At 43.3% G+C, this 20,212-nt stretch overlaps 3 protein-coding genes across 4 annotated transcripts in view; 2 read left to right on the top strand and 1 right to left on the bottom strand.

Annotated features, from left to right (window-relative positions):
* Positions 1-6,929: 6,929 nt before the first annotated feature.
* On the top strand, positions 6,930-13,039 carry LOC138200248 (serine/threonine-protein kinase 35-like). Of its 2 annotated transcripts, XM_069152829.1 has the most exons (3): positions 6,930-9,566; positions 11,232-11,954; positions 12,233-13,039. In XM_069152829.1, the coding sequence occupies exons 1-2, from the start codon at positions 9,098-9,100 to the stop codon at positions 11,942-11,944; spliced, it is 1,182 nt and encodes a 393-aa protein (XP_069008930.1). In that variant the 5' UTR covers positions 6,930-9,097; the 3' UTR covers positions 11,945-11,954; positions 12,233-13,039. The 2 variants fall into 2 exon arrangements, with proteins under 2 accessions (XP_069008930.1, XP_069008922.1); XM_069152821.1 differs by having other exon boundaries at positions 11,232-13,039.
* A 477-nt stretch (positions 13,040-13,516) lies between these two features.
* On the bottom strand, positions 13,517-15,099 carry LOC138200087 (fibronectin type III domain-containing protein 11-like). The gene is made up of 2 exons (XM_069152531.1): positions 14,938-15,099; positions 13,517-14,251 (listed from the first exon to the last, which is right to left on the bottom strand). The coding sequence occupies exons 1-2, from the start codon at positions 15,097-15,099 to the stop codon at positions 13,517-13,519; spliced, it is 897 nt and encodes a 298-aa protein (XP_069008632.1).
* A 2,291-nt stretch (positions 15,100-17,390) lies between these two features.
* The window catches only part of LOC138200231 (serine incorporator 1-like), an 8,046-nt gene continuing 5,224 nt past the window's right edge, over positions 17,391-20,212 (top strand). The window contains exon 1 of the mRNA XM_069152797.1: positions 17,391-17,579. Within this exon, the coding sequence (XP_069008898.1) occupies positions 17,541-17,579 (39 nt within the window). The 5' untranslated portion in view covers positions 17,391-17,540. The remainder of the gene's footprint in view (positions 17,580-20,212) is intronic.

Raw genomic sequence — 20,212 nt, 5'->3', positions numbered from 1 at the left:
GATCTGATCTATTCTGATCTGATCTGTTCTGATCTGATCTGATCTGATCTGTTCTGTTTTGATCTGATCTGTTCTGTTCTGATCTGATCTGTTCTGATCTGATCTGATCTGATCTGATCTGATCTGTTCTGTTTTGATCTGAACTGATCTGTTCTGTTCTGTTCTGTTCTGATCTGATCTGATCTGATCTGATCTGTTCTGTTCTGTTCTGTTTTGATCTCATCTGTTCTGATATGATCTGATCTGATCTGATCTGTTCTGTTCTGTTCTGTTTTGATCTGATCTGTTCTGTTCTGATCTGTTCTGATCTGATCTGATCTGATCTGTTCTGTTCTGTTCTGTTCTGATCTGATCTGTTCTGTTCTGTTCTGTTCTGTTCTGATCTGATCTGTTCTGTTCTGTTGTTCTGTTCTGTTCTGATCTGATCTGATCTGTTCTGTTTTGATCTGATCTGTTCTGTTCTGTTCTGATCTGTTCTGTTGTTCTGATCTGATCTGATCTATTCTGTTCTGTTCTGTTGTTCTGTTCTGTTCTGTTCTGATCTGATCTGATCTGTTCTGTTTTGATCTGATCTGTTCTGTTCTGATCTGATCTGATCTGATCTGTTCTGTTCTGTTCTGATCTGATCTGTTCTGTTCTGTTGTTCTGTTCTGTTCTGTTCTGATCTGATCTGATCTGATCTGTTCTGTTCTGATCTGATCTGTTCTGTTCTGTTGTTCTGTTCTGATCTGATCTGATCTGATCTGATCTGATCTGTTCTGTTTTGATCTGATCTGTTCTGTTCTGTTGTTCTGTTCTGTTCTGATGTGATCTGATCTGATCTGATCTGATCTGATCTGATCTGTTCTGATCTGATCTGATCTGATCTGATCTGTTCTGTTTTGATCTGAGCTGTTCTGTTCTGATCTGTTCTGTTGTTCTGATCTGATCTGATCTGATCTGATCTGTTCTGATCTAATCTGATCTGATCTGTTCTGTTTTGATCTGATCTGTTCTGATCTGATCTGTTCTGTTCTGTTCTGTTCTGTTCTGATCTGATCTAATCTGATCTGATCTGATCTGTTCTGATCTGATCTGATCTGATCTGTTCTGTTTTGATCTGATCTGTTCTGTTCTGATCTGTTCTGTTGTTCTGATCTGATCTGATCTGATCTGATCTGATCTGATCTATTCTGTTCTGTTCTGTTGTTCTGTTCTGTTCTGTTCTGATCTGATCTGATCCGATCCATTCAGATCTGATCTTCTTCTGGATCTTGATTCTCAGGTGCAGTTTACTGCTGAATGAAGCAACATGTTTCCTGAACACGTTTAGTGCCTTCACCTTCAGAGTCTGTTTTTATGAAGCACCTCTCGTAGGATTATCTATGATTTCCTATTGTGTGTTCAGGGAAGGTTTAAATTTTTTAATGTGTGGAGATCTCAGGAAGCTTCTCAGTAAACACTTAAAATAAAGATTAAAGCACATCTTTACTTGAAGCGCTGCAGTTTGAACTACTTTAAAAGTCTTCAGCTTTATTCTATATTATATAATATAGAATTTTATTAATGTGTTGTCTTGTGTACATTTTCCTGTTTTTATCTTTCTTTACATCTGGTTTTATGCACTGCACTGTATGAAATTAGGTTTTTATTATTATTGATATATTATATACACAATCATTGTTTGTAATATTGTTTGTTTTATTGCCTTTACATTCCATGATTTTAATCAAATGTTTTTACAAAAAGATTAAATAAATATTTTAATGCTTTGCATATTTTTGTCCTGTTAAATAGAATTTATGGGACTTTTATCAAATTTATTTTGTTTTTTGAAGCTGTAATCTCATTTATAAAATAATCTTGACTTTATAAATGCTTGTTATGAACATGATATCATGTATCCACAGAGCTCCTAATATTTCTAGACAAAATGATGAAATCAGCTGGATTTATATTTGTATATATTTAGTCAACAAACATTCACAACAAATATTACAAAAAAAGAAGAAAACATTCAGTTTTCAGATGTCTGTGACTTCAGACGTGTGTGTCCTTTGTGGAGCATCATAACGTGTGTGTCCTTTGTGTAGCATCATAACAGGTGTGTGTCCTTTGTGGAGCATCATTACGTGTGTGTGTCCTTTGTGGAGCATCATAACATGTGTGTCCTTTGTGGAGCATCATAACGTGTGTGTGTCCTTTGTGGAGCATCATTACGTGTGTGTGTCCTTTGTGGAGCATCATAACATGTGTGTCCTTTGTGGAGCATCATAACGTGTGTGTGTCCTTTGTGTAGCATCATAACGTGTGTGTCCTTTGTGGAGCATCATAACGTGTGTGTGTCCTTTGTGGAGCATCATAACATGTGTGTCCTTTGTGGAGCATCATAACGTGTGTGTGTCCTTTGTGTAGCATCATAACGTGTGTGTCCTTTGTGGAGCATCATAACGTGTGTGTCCTTTGTGGAGCATCATAACGTGTGTGTCCTTTGTGGAGCATCATAACGTGTGTGTGTCCTTTGTGGAGCATCATAACAGGTGTGTCCTTTGTGGAGCATCATAACAGGTGTGTCCTTTGTGGAGCATCATAACGTGTGTGTGTCCTTTGTGTAGCATCATAACATGTGTGTCGTTTGTGGAGCATCATAACAGGTGTGTCCTTTGTGGAGCATCATAACGTGTGTGTGTCCTTTGTGTAGCATCATAACGTGTGTGTCCTTTGTGTAGCATCATAACACGTGTGTCCTTTGTGGAGCATCATAACAGGTGTGTCCTTTGTGGAGCATCATAACGTGTGTGTCCTTTGTGTAGCATCATAACGTGTGTGTCCTTTGTGGAGCATCATTACAGGTGTGTCCTTTGTGGAGCATCATAACAGGTGTGTCCTTTGTGTAGCATCATAACATGTGTGTCCTTTGTGGAGCATCATAACAGGTGTGTCCTTTGTGTAGCATCATAACATGTGTGTCCTTTGTGGAGCATCATAACGTGTGTGTGTCCTTTGTGTAGCATCATAACGTGTGTGTCCTTTGTGGAGCATCATAACGTGTGTGTGTCCTTTGTGGAGCATCATAACATGTGTGTCCTTTGTGGAGCATCATAACGTGTGTGTGTCCTTTGTGTAGCATCATAACGTGTGTGTCCTTTGTGGAGCATCATAACGTGTGTGTCCTTTGTGGAGCATCATAACGTGTGTGTCCTTTGTGGAGCATCATAACGTGTGTGTGTCCTTTGTGGAGCATCATAACAGGTGTGTCCTTTGTGGAGCATCATAACAGGTGTGTCCTTTGTGGAGCATCATAACGTGTGTGTGTCCTTTGTGTAGCATCATAACATGTGTGTCGTTTGTGGAGCATCATAACAGGTGTGTCCTTTGTGGAGCATCATAACGTGTGTGTGTCCTTTGTGTAGCATCATAACGTGTGTGTCCTTTGTGTAGCATCATAACACGTGTGTCCTTTGTGGAGCATCATAACAGGTGTGTCCTTTGTGGAGCATCATAACGTGTGTGTCCTTTGTGTAGCATCATAACGTGTGTGTCCTTTGTGGAGCATCATTACAGGTGTGTCCTTTGTGGAGCATCATAACAGGTGTGTCCTTTGTGTAGCATCATAACATGTGTGTCCTTTGTGGAGCATCATAACAGGTGTGTCCTTTGTGTAGCATCATAACATGTGTGTCCTTTGTGGCGCATCATAACATGTGTGTCCTTTGTGGAGCATCATAACATGTGTGTGTCCTTTGTGGAGCATCATAACAGGTGTGTCGTTTGTGGAGCATCATAACAGGTGTGTCCTTTGTGTAGCATCATAACGTGTGTGTGTCCTTTGTGTAGCATCATAACATGTGTGTGTCCTTTGTGGAGCATCATAACATGTGTGTCGTTTGTGGAGCATCATAACATGTGTGTCGTTTGTGGAGCATCATAACAGGTGTGTCCTTTGTGTAGCATCATAACGTGTGTGTGTCCTTTGTGTAGCATCATAACATGTGTGTGTCCTTTGTGGAGCATCATAACATGTGTGTCGTTTGTGGAGCATCATAACAGGTGTGTCCTTTGTGTAGCATCATAACGTGTGTGTGTCCTTTGTGTAGCATCATAACATGTGTGTCGTTTGTGGAGCATCATAACAGGTGTGTCCTTTGTGTAGCATCATAACATGTCTGTCCTTTGTGGAGCATCATAACGTGTGTGTCCTTTGTGGAGCATCATAACATGTGTGTGTCCTTTGTGGAGCATCATAACATGTGTGTCGTTTGTGGAGCATCATAACAGGTGTGTCCTTTGTGTAGCATCATAACGTGTGTGTGTCCTTTGTGTAGCATCATAACATGTGTGTGTCCTTTGTGGAGCATCATAACATGTGTGTGTCCTTTGTGGAGCATCATAACATGTGTGTGTCCTTTGTGGAGCATCATAACGTGTGTGTCCTTTGTGGAGCATCATAACATGTGTGTGTCCTTTGTGGAGCATCATAACAGGTGTGTCCTTTGTGGAGCATCATAACAGGTGTGTCCTTTGTGTAGCATCATAACGTGTGTGTGTCCTTTGTGTAGCATCATAACATGTGTGTGTCCTTTGTGGAGCATCATAACATGTGTGTGTCCTTTGTGGAGCATCATAACAGGTGTGTCCTTTGTGTAGCATCATAACATGTGTGTCCTTTGTGGAGCATCATAACAGGTGTGTCCTTTGTGTAGCATCATAACGTGTGTGTGTCCTTTGTGTAGCATCATAACATGTGTGTGTCCTTTGTGGAGCATCATAACAGGTGTGTCCTTTGTGTAGCATCATAACAGGTGTGTCCTTTGTGGAGCATCATAACAAGTGTGTCCTTTGTGTAGCATCATAACATGTGTGTCCTTTGTGGAGCATCATAACAGGTGTGTCCTTTGTGGAGCATCATAACATGTGTGTCCTTTGTGGAGCATCATAACATGTGTGTCCTTTGTGGAGCATCATAACATGTGTGTCCTTTGTGGAGCATCATAACAGGTGTGTCCTTTGTGGAGCATCATAACATGTGTGTCCTTTGTGGAGCATCATAACAGGTGTGTCCTTTGTGTAGCATCATAACATGTGTGTCCTTTGTGGAGCATCATAACAGGTGTGTCCTTTGTGGAGCATCATAACATGTGTGTCCTTTGTGGAGCATCATAACGTGTGTGTCCTTTGTGGAGCATCATAACATGTGTGTCCTTTGTGTAGCATCATAACGTGTGTGTCCTTTGTGGAGCATCATAACAGGTGTGTCCTTTGTGGAGCATCATAACAGGTGTGTCCTTTGTGTAGCATCATAACGTGTGTGTCCTTTGTGGAGCATCATAACATGTGTGTGTCCTTTGTGGAGCATCATAACGTGTGTGTCCTTTGTGGAGCATCATAACATGTGTGTGTCCTTTGTGGAGCATCATAACGTGTGTGTCCTTTGTGGAGCATCATAACGTGTGTGTCCTTTGTGGAGCATCATAACATGTGTGTGTCCTTTGTGGAGCATCATAACGTGTGTGTCCTTTGTGGAGCATCATAACATGTGTGTGTCCTTTGTGGAGCATCATAACGTGTGTGTCCTTTGTGGAGCATCATAACATGTGTGTCCTTTGTGGAGCATCATAACATGTGTGTGTCCTTTGTGGAGCATCATAACGTGTGTGTCCTTTGTGGAGCATCATAACATGTGTGTCCTTTGTGGAGCATCATAACATGTGTGTCCTTTGTGGAGCATCATAACATGTGTGTCCTTTGTGGAGCATCATAACAGGTTTGTGTCCTCCAGGTGACCAGGAGCTGCTGAGCTGCAGTCCAACATGGAACCATGTCTTGAAACACTACCGGCTGCAGCGCTCCGTCACCGAGGCCGAACACATCTCAGTGCAGCGTGTCAGCTGATGTCCTCTGTCCACTGGAGATGATGTCACTGACGCAGCTTCTTATTTGATATATGATTTTACATTCTTGTGTTTTTATCTCTTTTGTCTTAAAGCACATTCAGGGTTTACAGTTCCTTCTTGATGCTGTTGTTTTTGTTTGACATACACTTTTATTTTTACTTGATTTGATTTGATTTATTCATAAAAAGGAGACACTGGGAGGAGCCAAGCAGCAGGAAACTGGAGATGTACACTTGTTCTGGTTGATGTGTTCATTTTGATTTACTCTGATTAACAATGTGTTGTACCTCACAGAGCTGATCTGATCTGATCTGATCTATTCTGATCTGATCTGTTCTGATCTGATCTGATCTGATCTGTTCTGTTTTGATCTGATCTGTTCTGTTCTGATCTGATCTGTTCTGATCTGATCTGATCTGATCTGATCTGATCTGTTCTGTTTTGATCTGAACTGATCTGTTCTGTTCTGTTCTGTTCTGATCTGATCTGATCTGATCTGATCTGTTCTGTTCTGTTCTGTTTTGATCTCATCTGTTCTGATATGATCTGATCTGATCTGATCTGTTCTGTTCTGTTCTGTTTTGATCTGATCTGTTCTGTTCTGATCTGTTCTGATCTGATCTGATCTGTTCTGTTCTGTTCTGTTCTGATCTGATCTGATCTGTTCTGTTCTGTTCTGTTCTGTTCTGATCTGATCTGTTCTGTTCTGTTGTTCTGTTCTGTTCTGATCTGATCTGATCTGATCTGATCTGTTCTGTTCTGTTCTGTTCTGATCTGATCTGTTCTGTTCTGTTGTTCTGTTCTGTTCTGATCTGATCTGATCTGATCTGATCTGATCTGATCTGTTCTGTTCTGTTCTGTTCTGATCTGATCTGATCTGTTCTGTTCTGTTCTGTTCTGTTCTGATCTGATCTGTTCTGTTCTGTTGTTCTGTTCTGTTCTGATCTGATCTGATCTGATCTGATCTGTTCTGTTCTGTTCTGTTCTGTTTTGATCTGATCTGTTCTGTTCTGTTGTTCTGATCTGATCTGATCTATTCTGTTCTGTTCTGTTCTGTTGTTCTGTTCTGTTCTGTTCTGATCTGATCTGATCTGTTCTGTTTTGATCTGATCTGTTCTGTTCTGATCTGATCTGATCTGATCTGTTCTGTTCTGTTCTGATCTGATCTGTTCTGTTCTGTTGTTCTGTTCTGTTCTGTTCTGATCTGATCTGATCTGATCTGTTCTGTTCTGATCTGATCTGTTCTGTTCTGTTGTTCTGTTCTGATCTGATCTGATCTGATCTGTTCTGTTTTGATCTGATCTGTTCTGTTCTGTTGTTCTGTTCTGTTCTGATGTGATCTGATCTGATCTGATCTGATCTGTTCTGATCTGATCTGATCTGATCTGATCTGTTCTGTTTTGATCTGATCTGTTCTGATCTGATCTGTTCTGTTCTGTTCTGTTCTGATCTGATCTAATCTGATCTGATCTGATCTGTTCTGATCTGATCTGATCTGATCTGTTCTGTTTTGATCTGATCTGTTCTGTTCTGATCTGTTCTGTTGTTCTGATCTGATCTGATCTGATCTGATCTGATCTATTCTGTTCTGTTCTGTTGTTCTGTTCTGTTCTGTTCTGTTCTGATCTGATCTGATCCGATCCATTCAGATCTGATCTTCTTCTGGATCTTGATTCTCAGGTGCAGTTTACTGCTGAATGAAGCAACATGTTTCCTGAACACGTTTAGTGCCTTCACCTTCAGAGTCTGTTTTTATGAAGCACCTCTCGTAGGATTATCTATGATTTCCTATTGTGTGTTCAGGGAAGGTTTAAATTTTTTAATGTGTGGAGATCTCAGGAAGCTTCTCAGTAAACACTTAAAATAAAGATTAAAGCACATCTTTACTTGAAGCGCTGCAGTTTGAACTACTTTAAAAGTCTTCAGCTTTATTCTATATTATATAATATAGAATTTTATTAATGTGTTGTCTTGTGTACATTTTCCTGTTTTTATCTTTCTTTACATCTGGTTTTATGCACTGCACTGTATGAAATTAGGTTTTTATTATTATTGATATATTATATACACAATCATTGTTTGTAATATTGTTTGTTTTATTGCCTTTACATTCCATGATTTTAATCAAATGTTTTTACAAAAAGATTAAATAAATATTTTAATGCTTTGCATATTTTTGTCCTGTTAAATAGAATTTATGGGACTTTTATCAAATTTATTTTGTTTTTTGAAGCTGTAATCTCATTTATAAAATAATCTTGACTTTATAAATGCTTGTTATGAACATGATATCATGTATCCACAGAGCTCCTAATATTTCTAGACAAAATGATGAAATCAGCTGGAATTATATTTGTATATATTTAGTCAACAAACATTCACAACAAATATTACAAAAAAAGAAGAAAACATTCAGTTTTCAGATGTCTGTGACTTCAGAGGAGAAAACAGCTGTGATGATATCATCAGGTTTATCTGAAGTCAACCCTACAGGTAGCAGCAAGGGTCAACACATGTGGACACTTTGTAAATATGTCCAGGAACTAGTACCTCCAGAGGCACACTGCTGAACTGCAATGTGTTTATTTATTTTGATTTTCTTTAAACTGATGGAAATATATATAAAATGTTTCAATCAAATCTGCGGACCTTTACATAGAAATTCATGTCTGTAACATTCACACAAGAACAGATGAAGTTTGTAAACCTGCTGTCTGGTGAGACATTCCCACTGGACGGATGAATACTTACTGAGCATGCTCAGTACGGCTAACTTTCTGTTAACTTAATGCAAATAAAATACTTTCTGCTCTTATTGACTTTCCAAATGTTATCAGACTGAAATTAATCATTTCACCATGCTCAGAAACATCAGTTGTTTTCCATCAGGAGTGATTGACAGCTGCACTGGCAGGTTGAAGTTCTGTGAACCCTGAATGATTTCTGATGGAGACGCATCCTGTTTATATTTACATCACAGACTTTAAGTGAATATAACTCCTCTGAGGTGTCACACAACACATCTGATGTCTAATTAATGAGATTTCCCACGTGATCTGCAGCTCGCTCCGCTTTACACATTTTATTTTGAAAGTGTTGACCGGAAACCCTTCTTCCTCGTCTCTCTCTGGTTCCGGAAGTCGGTCTCGTGTTTCCTCAGTTCAGCAGGACGACTCGCGGGGACGGACACCGGATGTGTGACCGGTGACGGTTCACCAGGACGGATGGATGAAGGAGGTGCTGACAACAGGCCGAGACGCACGAGGAGCGCGCGAGCCTGCTGCAAACAGCCCGCCGGGGCGCGAGTCGACGAGTCCGGTGTGCTGCGGTGTCTGAGCGTGGGAAACCCGGAAGAAGACCATGACATGGAGGGCAGCCTGGAGCGGAGGGTCACGACGCCCCGCTACAGCCTGCTGCGGGAGGTGGGGCGGGGGACGTACGGCGTGGTGTACGAGGCGCGGGCCCGAAGGACGGCCGCGAGAGTCGCCGTGAAGAAGCTGCGCTGCGACGCGCCGGAGAACGTGGAGCTCGCGCTGCAGGAGTTCTGGACGTTGGCCAGCCTGGAGAAACGGCACGAGAACGTGGTGCAGTTGGAGGAGTGCGTGCTGCAGAGGAACGGCCTGGCCCAGAAGATGAGTCACGGGAACAAGCGGTCCAAACAGTACCTGCGCCTGGTGGAGACCTCGCTGAAAGGTGAGGGAGCCGTTAGCTGTCTGAATACCGGAAGGGGAGGTTCTTCTTCCTGTCACGTGTCCTGCTGGTTCCAGTGGGGCTCTCTCTCATACAGTATATGGTCTGAATATATGCACTCCTCTGCCACTTTATTAGGTACACCTTGCTGGTACCGTTGGACCCTTTTGCCTTCAGAACTGCTTTATTTCTTAATTCTTGGTGTCGTAGATTCAACGAGCTGCTGGAAACATTCCTCAGAGGTTTCGCTCCATATTCACATGATGACATCACAGTTGCTGCAGATTTATCAGCTGCGCATCCGTGATGTGAATCTCCCGTTGCACCACATCCCAAAGCTTCTATTAGATGGAGATGTGACCGTGGAGGCCGTTGGAGTCCAGTGAACTCATCGTCATGTTCCAGAAACCAGTTTGAGATGATTTGATCTTTGTGACGTGGTGCGTTATCCTGCTGGAAGCAGCCATCAGGAGACGGTCCACTGAGGACATAAAGGGACGGACACGGTCAGCAGCAATACACCACCATCACACCACCATCATCACACCACCACCACCACCCCACCACACCACCATTACACCAACACCACACCACCACCACCACCACACCACATCACACCACCATCACACCACCAGCACACCACCACCACCACCACCAGCCTGAACCGCTGATACCAGGCAGGATGGATCCACGCTTTCATGTCGTTGACGCCAAACTCTGACAACCATCTGAATGTGGCAGCAGAAATCCAGACTCATCAGACAGAGACGTTACTCTGATCTTCTACTGTCCAATGAGCCGGTGTGAATCCAGCCTCAGTTTGCTGTTGTTAGCTGACAGGAGGACCCGGTGGTCTTCTGCTGCTGGAGTCCGTCTGCTTCAAGCTTCCACGTGTTGTTCAGATCTTCTGCATACCTCGGTTGGAACGAGTGCTTATTGGAGTTGCTGTTTCCTTTCTATCATCTCCAACCAGTCTGGCTGACCTCCTCTGACCTCTGGCATCAACGAGGCATCTTCGCCCAGAGAACTGTGGCTCACTGGATATTTTCTCTTTGTCGGACCGTTCTCTGTAAAGCTAGAGATGGTTGTTGGTGAAAATCCCAGTAGATCATCAGTTAGTGAATACTCAGACCAGCCCGTCTGGCTCCAACAACCTGCCACCTTCAAATCACTGAAATCACCTTTATTCCTGTTCTGATGCTCCATTTGAACTTCAGCAGCTCGCCTTCACCATGTCTACATGCCTCAATGCATTGAGCTGCTGCCATGTGATTGGCTGATTAGATATTTGCATTAACAAGCAGTTCAACAGGTGTACCTAATAAAGTGGCCGGTGAGTGTATATATGTTATATCCAGTCTGAAAATATATATATATATATATATATATATATATGTGTATATATATGTGTGTGTATATATATATATGTATATATATATATATATATATGTGTGTATATATGTGTGTGTATATATATATATGTATATATATATATATATATATGTGTGTATATATGTGTGTGTGTGTGTGTGTGTGTTCAGACACCGCATGTATAAACAAACTACCAGACACAAACTCCTCCCTTTACCTATGTTGTTGTGTTTGTGTCTGTGCAGCAGTGTGTGTTGTTGTGTGTCTGTCTGAATGACTACCTGTGCTGTGTTCCAGGTGAACGGGTGCTCCGCCCCCCAGAGGAGCCGTGCTACCTGTGGTTCGTTATGGAGTTCTGTGAGGGCGGAGACCTGAACCACTTCGTGCTGTCGCGGCGGCCCGACTCTCAGACCACCAGCAGCTTCATGGTCCAGCTGACGAGCGCCGTGGCGTTCCTCCACCAGAACAACATTGTGCACCGTGACCTGAAGCCCGACAACATCCTGGTCTCGGAGCGGTCCGGCAGCCCAGTTCTGAAGGTGGCCGACTTCGGTCTGAGTAAAGTTTGTGCCGGTTTAGGAAACAAGAGCAGAGAGGGCGACGACAAGAACCGAGCGGTCAACGTGAACAAGCTGTGGCTGTCGTCTGCGTGCGGCTCCGACTTCTTCATGGCGCCGGAGGTGTGGGAGGGGCACTACACCGCCAAGGCGGACATCTTCGCCCTGGGCATCATCATGTGGGCCATGCTGGAGCGAATCACCTTCATCGACGGGGAGTCGCAGCGCGAGCTTCTGGGAACGTACGTGAGGCAGGGCGGCGACATCGTGCCGGTGGGCGAGGCGCTGCTGGAGAACCCGAAGATGGTTCTGAACATCCCGCAGAGACGCCGGTCCCACATGTCTGACCCGGTCAGGAAGCTGCTGCACGACATGCTAGCTGTGAACCCTCAGGACCGACCCAACGCCCTCCAGCTGCAGTCACGAATGGACCAGGTGACCTCCAGAACATGAACCGACTCAGGTACCTGATTCAGAACATGACCCGAGTCCTCTGTGAGGTGTCTCCACCCTGAACAGGAGCAGATGGATGTTTCAGTGGGTCAGAGTTTCCATGCTTTAAATGGGTCAGAACCAGCAGCAGGATGAAGAAGCTTCACATCCTGCTGAACTCTGAAGTCTCTGATAGAACAGAATGACATCATGATGGTCTGGGAGGAAGACAGCTGTCCTCTCTGTCTCACTCTGTCTCATTCTGTATTCTCTGTATCCTCTCTGTCTCACTCTGTAACCTCTCTGCAGACTGCTGCTGCCCGGACGTTCTCCCCATGTTCAGTCTGAAGATGATGATGATGATGATGAAGATGATGAAGATCTCCTGCAGTCTAAACAGAGATTTTAGTTCCTTCTGATGGAGAATGTTTGTCTCGGACTGAATGTTGCAGTAAATTAAGCCACAGGTCAGAGGTCACAGGTCTGGAGAAATCATGTCACACAGTGATGACCACAGAAAACACTAGTCCTCAGAGATGTTCCTGTTCTGGTTCTGTTAAGGTAGAAGCCCCGCCCCCTCCAGTCACTGACTCCTCCTATGATGTTTTAGATGAAGCCCCCCCCAAAAAAAAAAAAAAAATCCCGTCCCTGTGATGTATTCCAGGCAGCAGCAGACTGTTGTTGCTGTTGACGGAACAGTTTTCTGTCCCTTCCTGTGGATCCATCGTTCTGTCTGCAGGCTGCTGAACGGGTCGGATCAGAACCTTCCCTGATGGATGTTGTGACCTCAGACTGACTCAGATGTTTTTTACTACCTCATATTTGTTCTCACCTGTTTACCTGAGCCACTGTTTGACTGCAGGTTAAAGGTCATCTCCAGGTTTTAAAAAGCTGCTGAATCATTTCTTTAGTTTCCTGATGTTTACATGACTCAGCACCGTCGTCGTGGAGCTCCTGAACTCCGACCTCAGCTCACACTTTTTTATTTTCCATTATTGATTTCTTGATTTCTTGTATCTCATTTTGAAGAAACTGTATGTGTCTCTTCATCTGTCTAGAGGCTCCTGTTCTGTTGGGGACATCATGTCTGAATAAAGTGATGACTCACCTGTTTGACATCAGCACTCTTCTATGCAGCGCCCCCTGGTGGACAGACTGTTGAACAGTCAGGGCTTCTCAGCTGTGTTCCCCTTTTATTTCAGCAGAACGTTTTTTTACGTCACTAAAGCTTGAACAGAACTCTTCTTACTGCTGACTTCCTGTTTGAATAAAGGTTGGAGAGACTTCAGCTGTGTCCTGTTGGTGGGAGGAGTCAGCTGTGTGTCCTGTTGGTGGGAGGAGATTCTGTGTTGAAGGACTGTTGGGGTCAGAGGTCACCTGTGTGACTCAGTAGAAGATGATCAATAATAAATTCCTCAGAGGTGAAATAAGTTAACTGGATTCTGTGGTTTGAATTTCTGATTTTCTAAAAAAAAGTCCAAAAGCAACATGATTGTGTTTTTGTTTGTTGATTTATTAATATTTAGTTCTAGTAGTAATTGTAATAAACTATTAATAAAGCAAGTTAAACTGTGGAGCGCCTCCTCCTTTACTTCAGCTGGAGAGCTGCAGGGTCTTGAGGGTGATGCGGTCTACCCAGTCCTGGTAGACCAGGTTGAAAGCCTGGACCCTCCTCACAGAGAACTCGTAGAGCCGGTCGGGAACCAGCAGGACGTTCATGGTGAAGCGACTCGTGGCCACCTGACTGTGTTGGTCGGCTGGATGAAGGCTCTTTATGTGGACCTCAAACTGCTGCTGCTGCTCCGTGAACTGCTCTCCTGCTACGTTCCAGCTCAGGTAGACGGAGCCGGGCAGGGCTTTGGACTCCGACCGGTCAAACAGGACGGGCCAGGAGGCGACCAGCGTGGCGCTGAGGCGGGGCACGGGGAACACAGCGGCGCTGGAGATGAGCTGGGTCCGCAGGTGTATGGGACTGACCCTGGACTCATCCAGTCGTCTCTGGAAGCTGCGGAGGTGCCGCCGGGTCTGATGCAGCTGCTGCTGCTTGGAAGCTGCCTCAGAAGCGTCCAGTGGCTCCCGGTCAGACCTCCCCACGAAGGCCTGCAGCTCCCGACAGCTCCTCAGGATCTCCTGGTGGAGCAGCTGGAGGAGCGTCAGCTGCAGCCTCACCTGGGTCCTGCCCTCGTCCATGGCCCGCCGCAGCCTCTGTAGGTTCAGGAGAGACCACAACGCGCTGACGGGCAGGTGGGCGGGGCTCTGCTCCTGCTCCTCTGACAATTCCAGGTAGTACGAACACCTCTGCACCAGCAGCAGCTTCTCCTGCAACACCTAGAAACACATGACAGGATCTTTTCCTGCAACATTATTTATATCTATCTTTATTTTATTGTATTTGTTTTTGTGTATACAGTCTCTGTGTATTTATTCTTTTATTGCTCTAAAATAATATTTTTTTTTATCGATCTTATTTCGTTTATTTCATATGTATTTGTAAATTTGTTCATACTGTGTACATGCTGTTGTGACGACTAAATTTCCCCACTGTGGGATTCATAAAGTCGAATCTAATCTAACACCTGGAAACACACGACAGGACTCTGAACACGTCTCTGCTCTCATTAAACAACAGTGACGGGAACGAACTGTCTGAACCAGCGATGCTGGTTCCAGTGGGAGTCCTCCTGTCAATCATGTGACATCACTGTTCACAGGTGATAAAGCAGCATGAAGTCATGTTACCAGCTGTTCTGACTGTGGGAGGAAGTCGTTAGCAGATTATCTATCATTAGTTCCAGAACTGAACTTTAAATGTCATCAGTGTGTTCAGGATCTTAAAAAGCTGCAGATCCTTCAGACTCGTCCGACCTGCAGCACATAGTTCTTAACGAGCCCAGCAGGTGCACAGGAACGATTCAGGGAGTACCTGTGCAGGTGAGTGTGCAACTGGATGAAGACAGAAATGTGAAAACTAATCGGAGCTCTAACAGAGGTACAGCGCTGTGAATCCTACTGACCGTCATGGAGCTGTCACTCAGCCTGCTGCAGAGGAGCTCTACCATCTGGCTGCGGAGGTCCGACAGGACGTCCACCTGAGTCTCCACTTGAGTCTCCACCTGAGTCTCCACCTGAGTCTCCACCTGAGCCGTGACCTCCTGACCTCTCCACTCAGCCTCCATGGTAACTGTGGCACACAATCAACTGTGAGGGGATCCTGCTGGTGCTTCGTTCTGTTCAACCAAACCACCCGCACTCATCTGAACCAGGTGATGAAGATGAGGATGAAGATCACTCTGTAGTCAGAGTGTGAACTGGTTTGCGGATCTCGGAGCAGGTGGGATGCTATCATCACCTCAACCCAGCAGCTAATCACAGCGCACTGCCAACACACCTGCCCACATCAGTCACCTGCAGCACCACAAACTCCACCTTCCTTTTGTCTCTTTAGATCTGTTGTCTTGAACAGGTTATTTCTGCAGCATATGTTACCATGGCGATGTATCCCAGCAAGAAGTCAGTACCAGTGGTACTGAAAAGTTGAACCTGAATAAGCGTAAATCCTACCTCAGGTCTGAACGTTACACCTGAACAACAGGAAGTCAGAGCAGCCAATGTGAACCGAGGAGCAGCGCTGGACTCCGTGTCCGTGTTCAACATCCATCACATGATGAACTCTGAATACATTTTCCCCAAAAACTCACTAGAAGAGAAGCTGAACATATTTTATCCTGAAACAGCTCAGCAGCTAGATAATGCTAAATAAAACCTTCAAATGAACCAGCAAACAAAAACTACACAATCATAAACAAGATATAAACAATATTTCAGCCTACCGCTTTTCTTTGTGATGCAGTTTGTAGGATTTCAGCTGCTGTTTACAGTTATACTGTTGGTCTCCAAGGTAACAGCTCATCTCCCACGGTTACAGAACAACAGCTTCAATTAGTTTCAAACAGAAACAATTGTTCGGATGGAAACACAGAATCAGTCGGACCAGAAACCACATGGACCTTTATTATAGCGCCCCCTAAAGGTTGACGTGTCATTTATTTTCAGAAGATAATTTTTGGGGCTCATCAAAATTTACTACCTACTGTTTCTTTGTTAAAGCTGCAGGATGAAATTCTTTGGAGTGCATTCTGGGTAAAGTAGTTTTCAAACTTTTGAATTAAACGTGCTACGAGAGCCTCACCATTTGGCTGTTTTACATAAAATTTTGTAATCTGGTTCTGAAACAGATGCTGTACGACCACAGCAAAAATGGTGAAGTTTGACCAAGGCTATAACTACTTCTAAAAAGTAGCCTTGGGGTGTATTTACACCAACATTTTTACATTCAATCAAAAAGTCATCTTTGACAAGCGTGTATAATCCCATACAATTTTGAATTGATCTTGAGAAGCAATATTTTTTTGTCACTAAGTTTTTACTGCTTTAGTTAAATGTTTATACTCATATCCTCGTATATAATTAACAAAACCTAAAATCTTTTAGCTAATTATTAACAAGGAGGTTCCAGAGAATCCATTGACACTATATTAATAGCTCTGAGTGAAAAATACAGACTAGTTTGAAAAATGTGGGTTTTGCATTTTTTGTCATTTGGTGAAAAAAAAGTATTGCCGCAAATAGGCGTGGCAGCAGATGCAGCTCTATGTAAAAGGAACAAGTGGCTTTAAACCATTTGAATGTGCGACTTACGTCAAGGAGTTATTCAACAAAAAGCGGTAACCTTTCTTATAGCGCTCCCTAATGGTTGACATGTATCAAATCTTTTCAGTAAAGAATTTTCAGTGTTCATTATCTTCCATTAAAATTTCACCTTAGCACCGCCCATGGTTTAGCCCCACTGTAGGTACCAGCAGAAAAATTATAATAATAAAAATCCTAACAAAAACAATACACTTCCATCACCATTGGGGCTTGGACCCCTAATAATAATAATAATAATAATAATAATAATAATAATAATAATAATAATAATAATAATGATACCGTTGGTGTTTTGACCTTAATAATAATAATAATAATAATAATAATAATAATAATAATAATAATAATAATAATAACTGGTGTTTTGACCCTAATAATAATAATAATAATAATAATAATAATAATACATTGGTGTTTTGACCCTAATAATAATAACAATAATAATGATACCGTTGGTGTTTTGACCCTAATAATAATGATAATAATAATAATAATAATAATAATAATAATAATAATACATTGGCGTTTTGACCCTAATAATAATAATAATAATAATAATAATAATAATAATAATAATAATAATAATAATAATGATACCGTTGGTGCTTTGACCCCCTACTCAACTTAAGTTATTAAAAACCATCTGTCCACTTGGCGTCAGCACTGCTCTGTGCACAGTTCACAACAGGTCATCATGACGTAACCCATCATGACAACAAAAAAATATCCCAACTGGAGTGCTCGCGCTCAGGACACTGTACCGCGTGCATCAGTCTGAGGAATCAGTTTTCATTGGTCCTGGAGCTTCAAGCTATTTCCGTTTCATGTGTGTTTGAAGACGACAAGTACCGGAGGACAAGTACCGGAGGAACGGTGGACAAGTACCGGAGGACAAGTACCGGGAGCCATGGGAGCTGCTCTGGGGGTGTTTTCCTTCGCGAGCTGGGTGAGTTCTGACCCCGCGTTACAATTAAATGCAGTGACGTCACGAAGAGCACTCTGAATGAACACAAGTCCTGTAAACGTCTCCGTTCCTGTCCTCCTGTACCCTGTCCTCTGTCCTCCTGTTCCCTGTCTTCCTGTCCCCTGTCCTCTGTCCTCCTGTTCCCTGTCCTCCTATCCTCTGTCCTCTGTCCTCCGTCCTCCTGTCCTTCTGTCCCCTGTCCTACTGTTCTCCGTCCTAGGTGTTTCTGTTTTGGAGCCTTTTAGCAGAGCTACGATGTGTTTTTCACTCTGACCTGAATACCTTTGTGTGATTGGCTGATATATTTTATGTCTGTACTTTCTGTAATGTATCTGATATCTAACACGAGTTAACTAGAACCTGGTTATCTGTGTTCTGGTAATGGACCCACTGTGACCTGCAGCCGGGCCTCAGCAGCAGAACAAAGAGTTAACTAGAATCTGGTCATCTGCTACCATGTGATTAATTGGATTATGTGCTTTGCTGCTTGTTGTAAGAGAACAACAAGCTCCACATTCAGAGGATGTCAGTCAGTGAGGATGAAGAGTAGCAGGCAACCGGGCTGGGTCAGAGTCACCGGTCAGAACCACCGGTCAGAACCACCGGTCAGAGTCACCGGTCAGAACATTTACCTGCTGTAGAAGGACACGGCTTCTTTGGTGGTTTTACATAGAACGGAAAATAAATCATTTATAAATCACATTTTGACTTGGAATACAGAATAAATTAGATTTTATAATTTGATGACGGACCTGCTGGTTCCACACTAATCAGCTGGTTTCCTGCGTTGTGGTCCAGTTCAGCTTCTGACACATTAACATGACCTCGTCTGAGACCGGAGGATTAACGTGTTGACAACCTTCGTCCTCCTGTCTCATCGCTCCACATCAATAAATAATAATATTAGTAATAATAATATAATAAGATATATCAGTCAATGAATAATAGTAATAATATAATATACGAGTCAATGAATAATAATAATAATAATATAATATATGAGTCACTGAATAATAATAATAATAATTATAATATATGAGTCAATGAATAATAATAATATAATATATGAGTCACTGAATAATAATAATATAATAATATTATATACGAGGCAATGAATAATAATAATATAATATATGAGTCAATGAATAATAATAATGTAATAAATAAGTGAATGAAGAACCAGCTGAATGTTTTACTGAAACTTCAGTCAAAGAGAAACACAAAACTCTGTTGTGGTTTCAGAAATTAAAAGAACATGAAGTTTGTACAGAATGATTTAATAAACGGTTTAATCTGCCTGTAACTGTTGTATTGTGTGTTGTGTTGTGTTGTGTTGTGTGGGTTGGTGTGTCTTGTGTTGTGTGGTGTGGGTTGGTGTGTGTTGTGTTGTGTGTTGTGTGGTGTGGGTTGGTGTGTGCTGTGATGTGTTGTGTTGTGTGGTGTGGGTTGGTGTGTGTTGGTGTGTGTTGTGTTGTGCTGTGTTGTGTTGTGTTGTGTTGTGTGGTGTGGGTTATGTTGTGTTGTGTTGTGTTGTGTTGTGTTGTGATGTGTTGTGTTGTGTTGTGTTGTGGGTTGTTTTGTGTTGTGTTGTGTTGTGTTGTGTTGTGGTGTGGGTTGGTTTGTGTTGTGTTGTGTTGTGTTGTGTGGGGTGGGGTGGTGTGTGTTGTGTTGTGTTGTGGTGTGATGTGATGTGGTATGGTGTGTTGTGGTGTGGTATGTTGTGTGGGTTGGTTTGTGTTGTGTTGTGTTGTGTTGTGGTGTGGGGTGTTGTGGTGTGGTGTGTTGTGGTGTGGGGTGTGTTGTGTTGTGGTGTGGTGTGTTGTGTTGTGGTGTGGTGTGTTGTGGTGTGGTGTGGTGTGTTGTGGTGTGGGGTGTGTTGTGTTGTGGTGTGGTGTGTTGTGGTGTGGTGTGTTGTGGTGTGGGGTGTGTTGTGTTGTGGTGTGGTGTGTTGTGGTGTGGTGTGGTGTGTTGTGTTGTGGTGTGGTGTGTTGTGTTGTGGTGTGGTGTGTTGTGGTGTGGTGTGTTGTGGTGTGGGGTGGTGTGTTGTGGTGTGGTGTGTTGTGGTGTGGGGTGTGTTGTGTTGTGGTGTGGTGTGTTGTGGTGTGGTGTGTTGTGTTGTGGTGTGGTGTGTTGTGGTGTGGTGTGTTGTGGTGTGGGGTGTGTTGTGGTGTGGTGTGTTGTGGTGTGGTGTGTTGTGGTGTGTTGTGTTGTGGTGTGGTGTGTTGTGGTGTGGTGTGTGTTGTGTTGTGGTGTGGGGTGTGTTGTGTTGTGGTGTGGTGTGTTGTGGTGTGGGGTGTGTTGTGTTGTGGTGTGGTGTGTTGTGGTGTGGTGTGTTGTGGTGTGGGGTGTTGTGTTGTGGGGTGTTGTGTTGTGGTGTGGTGTGTTGTGGTGTGGTGTGTTGTGGGGTGTTGTGTTGTGGTGTGGTGTGTTGTGGTGTGGGGTGTTGTGGTGTGGTGTGGTGTGTTGTGGTGTGGTGTGTTGTGGTGTGGGGTGTTGTGTTGTGGTGTGGTGTGTTGTGGTGTGGTGTGTGTTGTGTTGTGTGGTGTGTTGTGGTGTGGTGTGTTGTGGTGTGGTGTGTTGTGGTGTGGTGTGTTGTGGTGTGGTGTGGTGTGTTG

The sequence above is a fragment of the Embiotoca jacksoni genome, unplaced genomic scaffold, assembly GCF_022577435.1.
Source record: "Embiotoca jacksoni isolate LCO1_2020_lvr unplaced genomic scaffold, fEmbJac1.0.p SCAF_1, whole genome shotgun sequence".
In the NCBI taxonomy this organism is placed as follows: Eukaryota; Metazoa; Chordata; class Actinopteri; family Embiotocidae; genus Embiotoca; species Embiotoca jacksoni.
Note: the sequence above shows the minus strand (reverse complement) of the source record. Positions and strands in the feature narration are given on the sequence as shown.

Excerpts from the sequence above, each read along its gene's own strand:
- LOC138200248 (XM_069152829.1), top strand. The coding sequence starts at position 9,098 with ATGGATGAAGGAGGTGCTGACAACAGGCCGAGACGCACGAGGAGCGCG. Across the intron at positions 9,567-11,231 it reads GGTGGAGACCTCGCTGAAAG|GTGAACGGGTGCTCCGCCCC; the intron begins GTGAGGGAGCCG and ends GCTGTGTTCCAG.
- LOC138200087 (XM_069152531.1), bottom strand. The coding sequence starts at position 15,099 with ATGGAGGCTGAGTGGAGAGGTCAGGAGGTCACGGCTCAGGTGGAGACT. Across the intron at positions 14,252-14,937 it reads TGAGTGACAGCTCCATGACG|GTGTTGCAGGAGAAGCTGCT; the intron begins GTCAGTAGGATT and ends ATGTGTTTCTAG.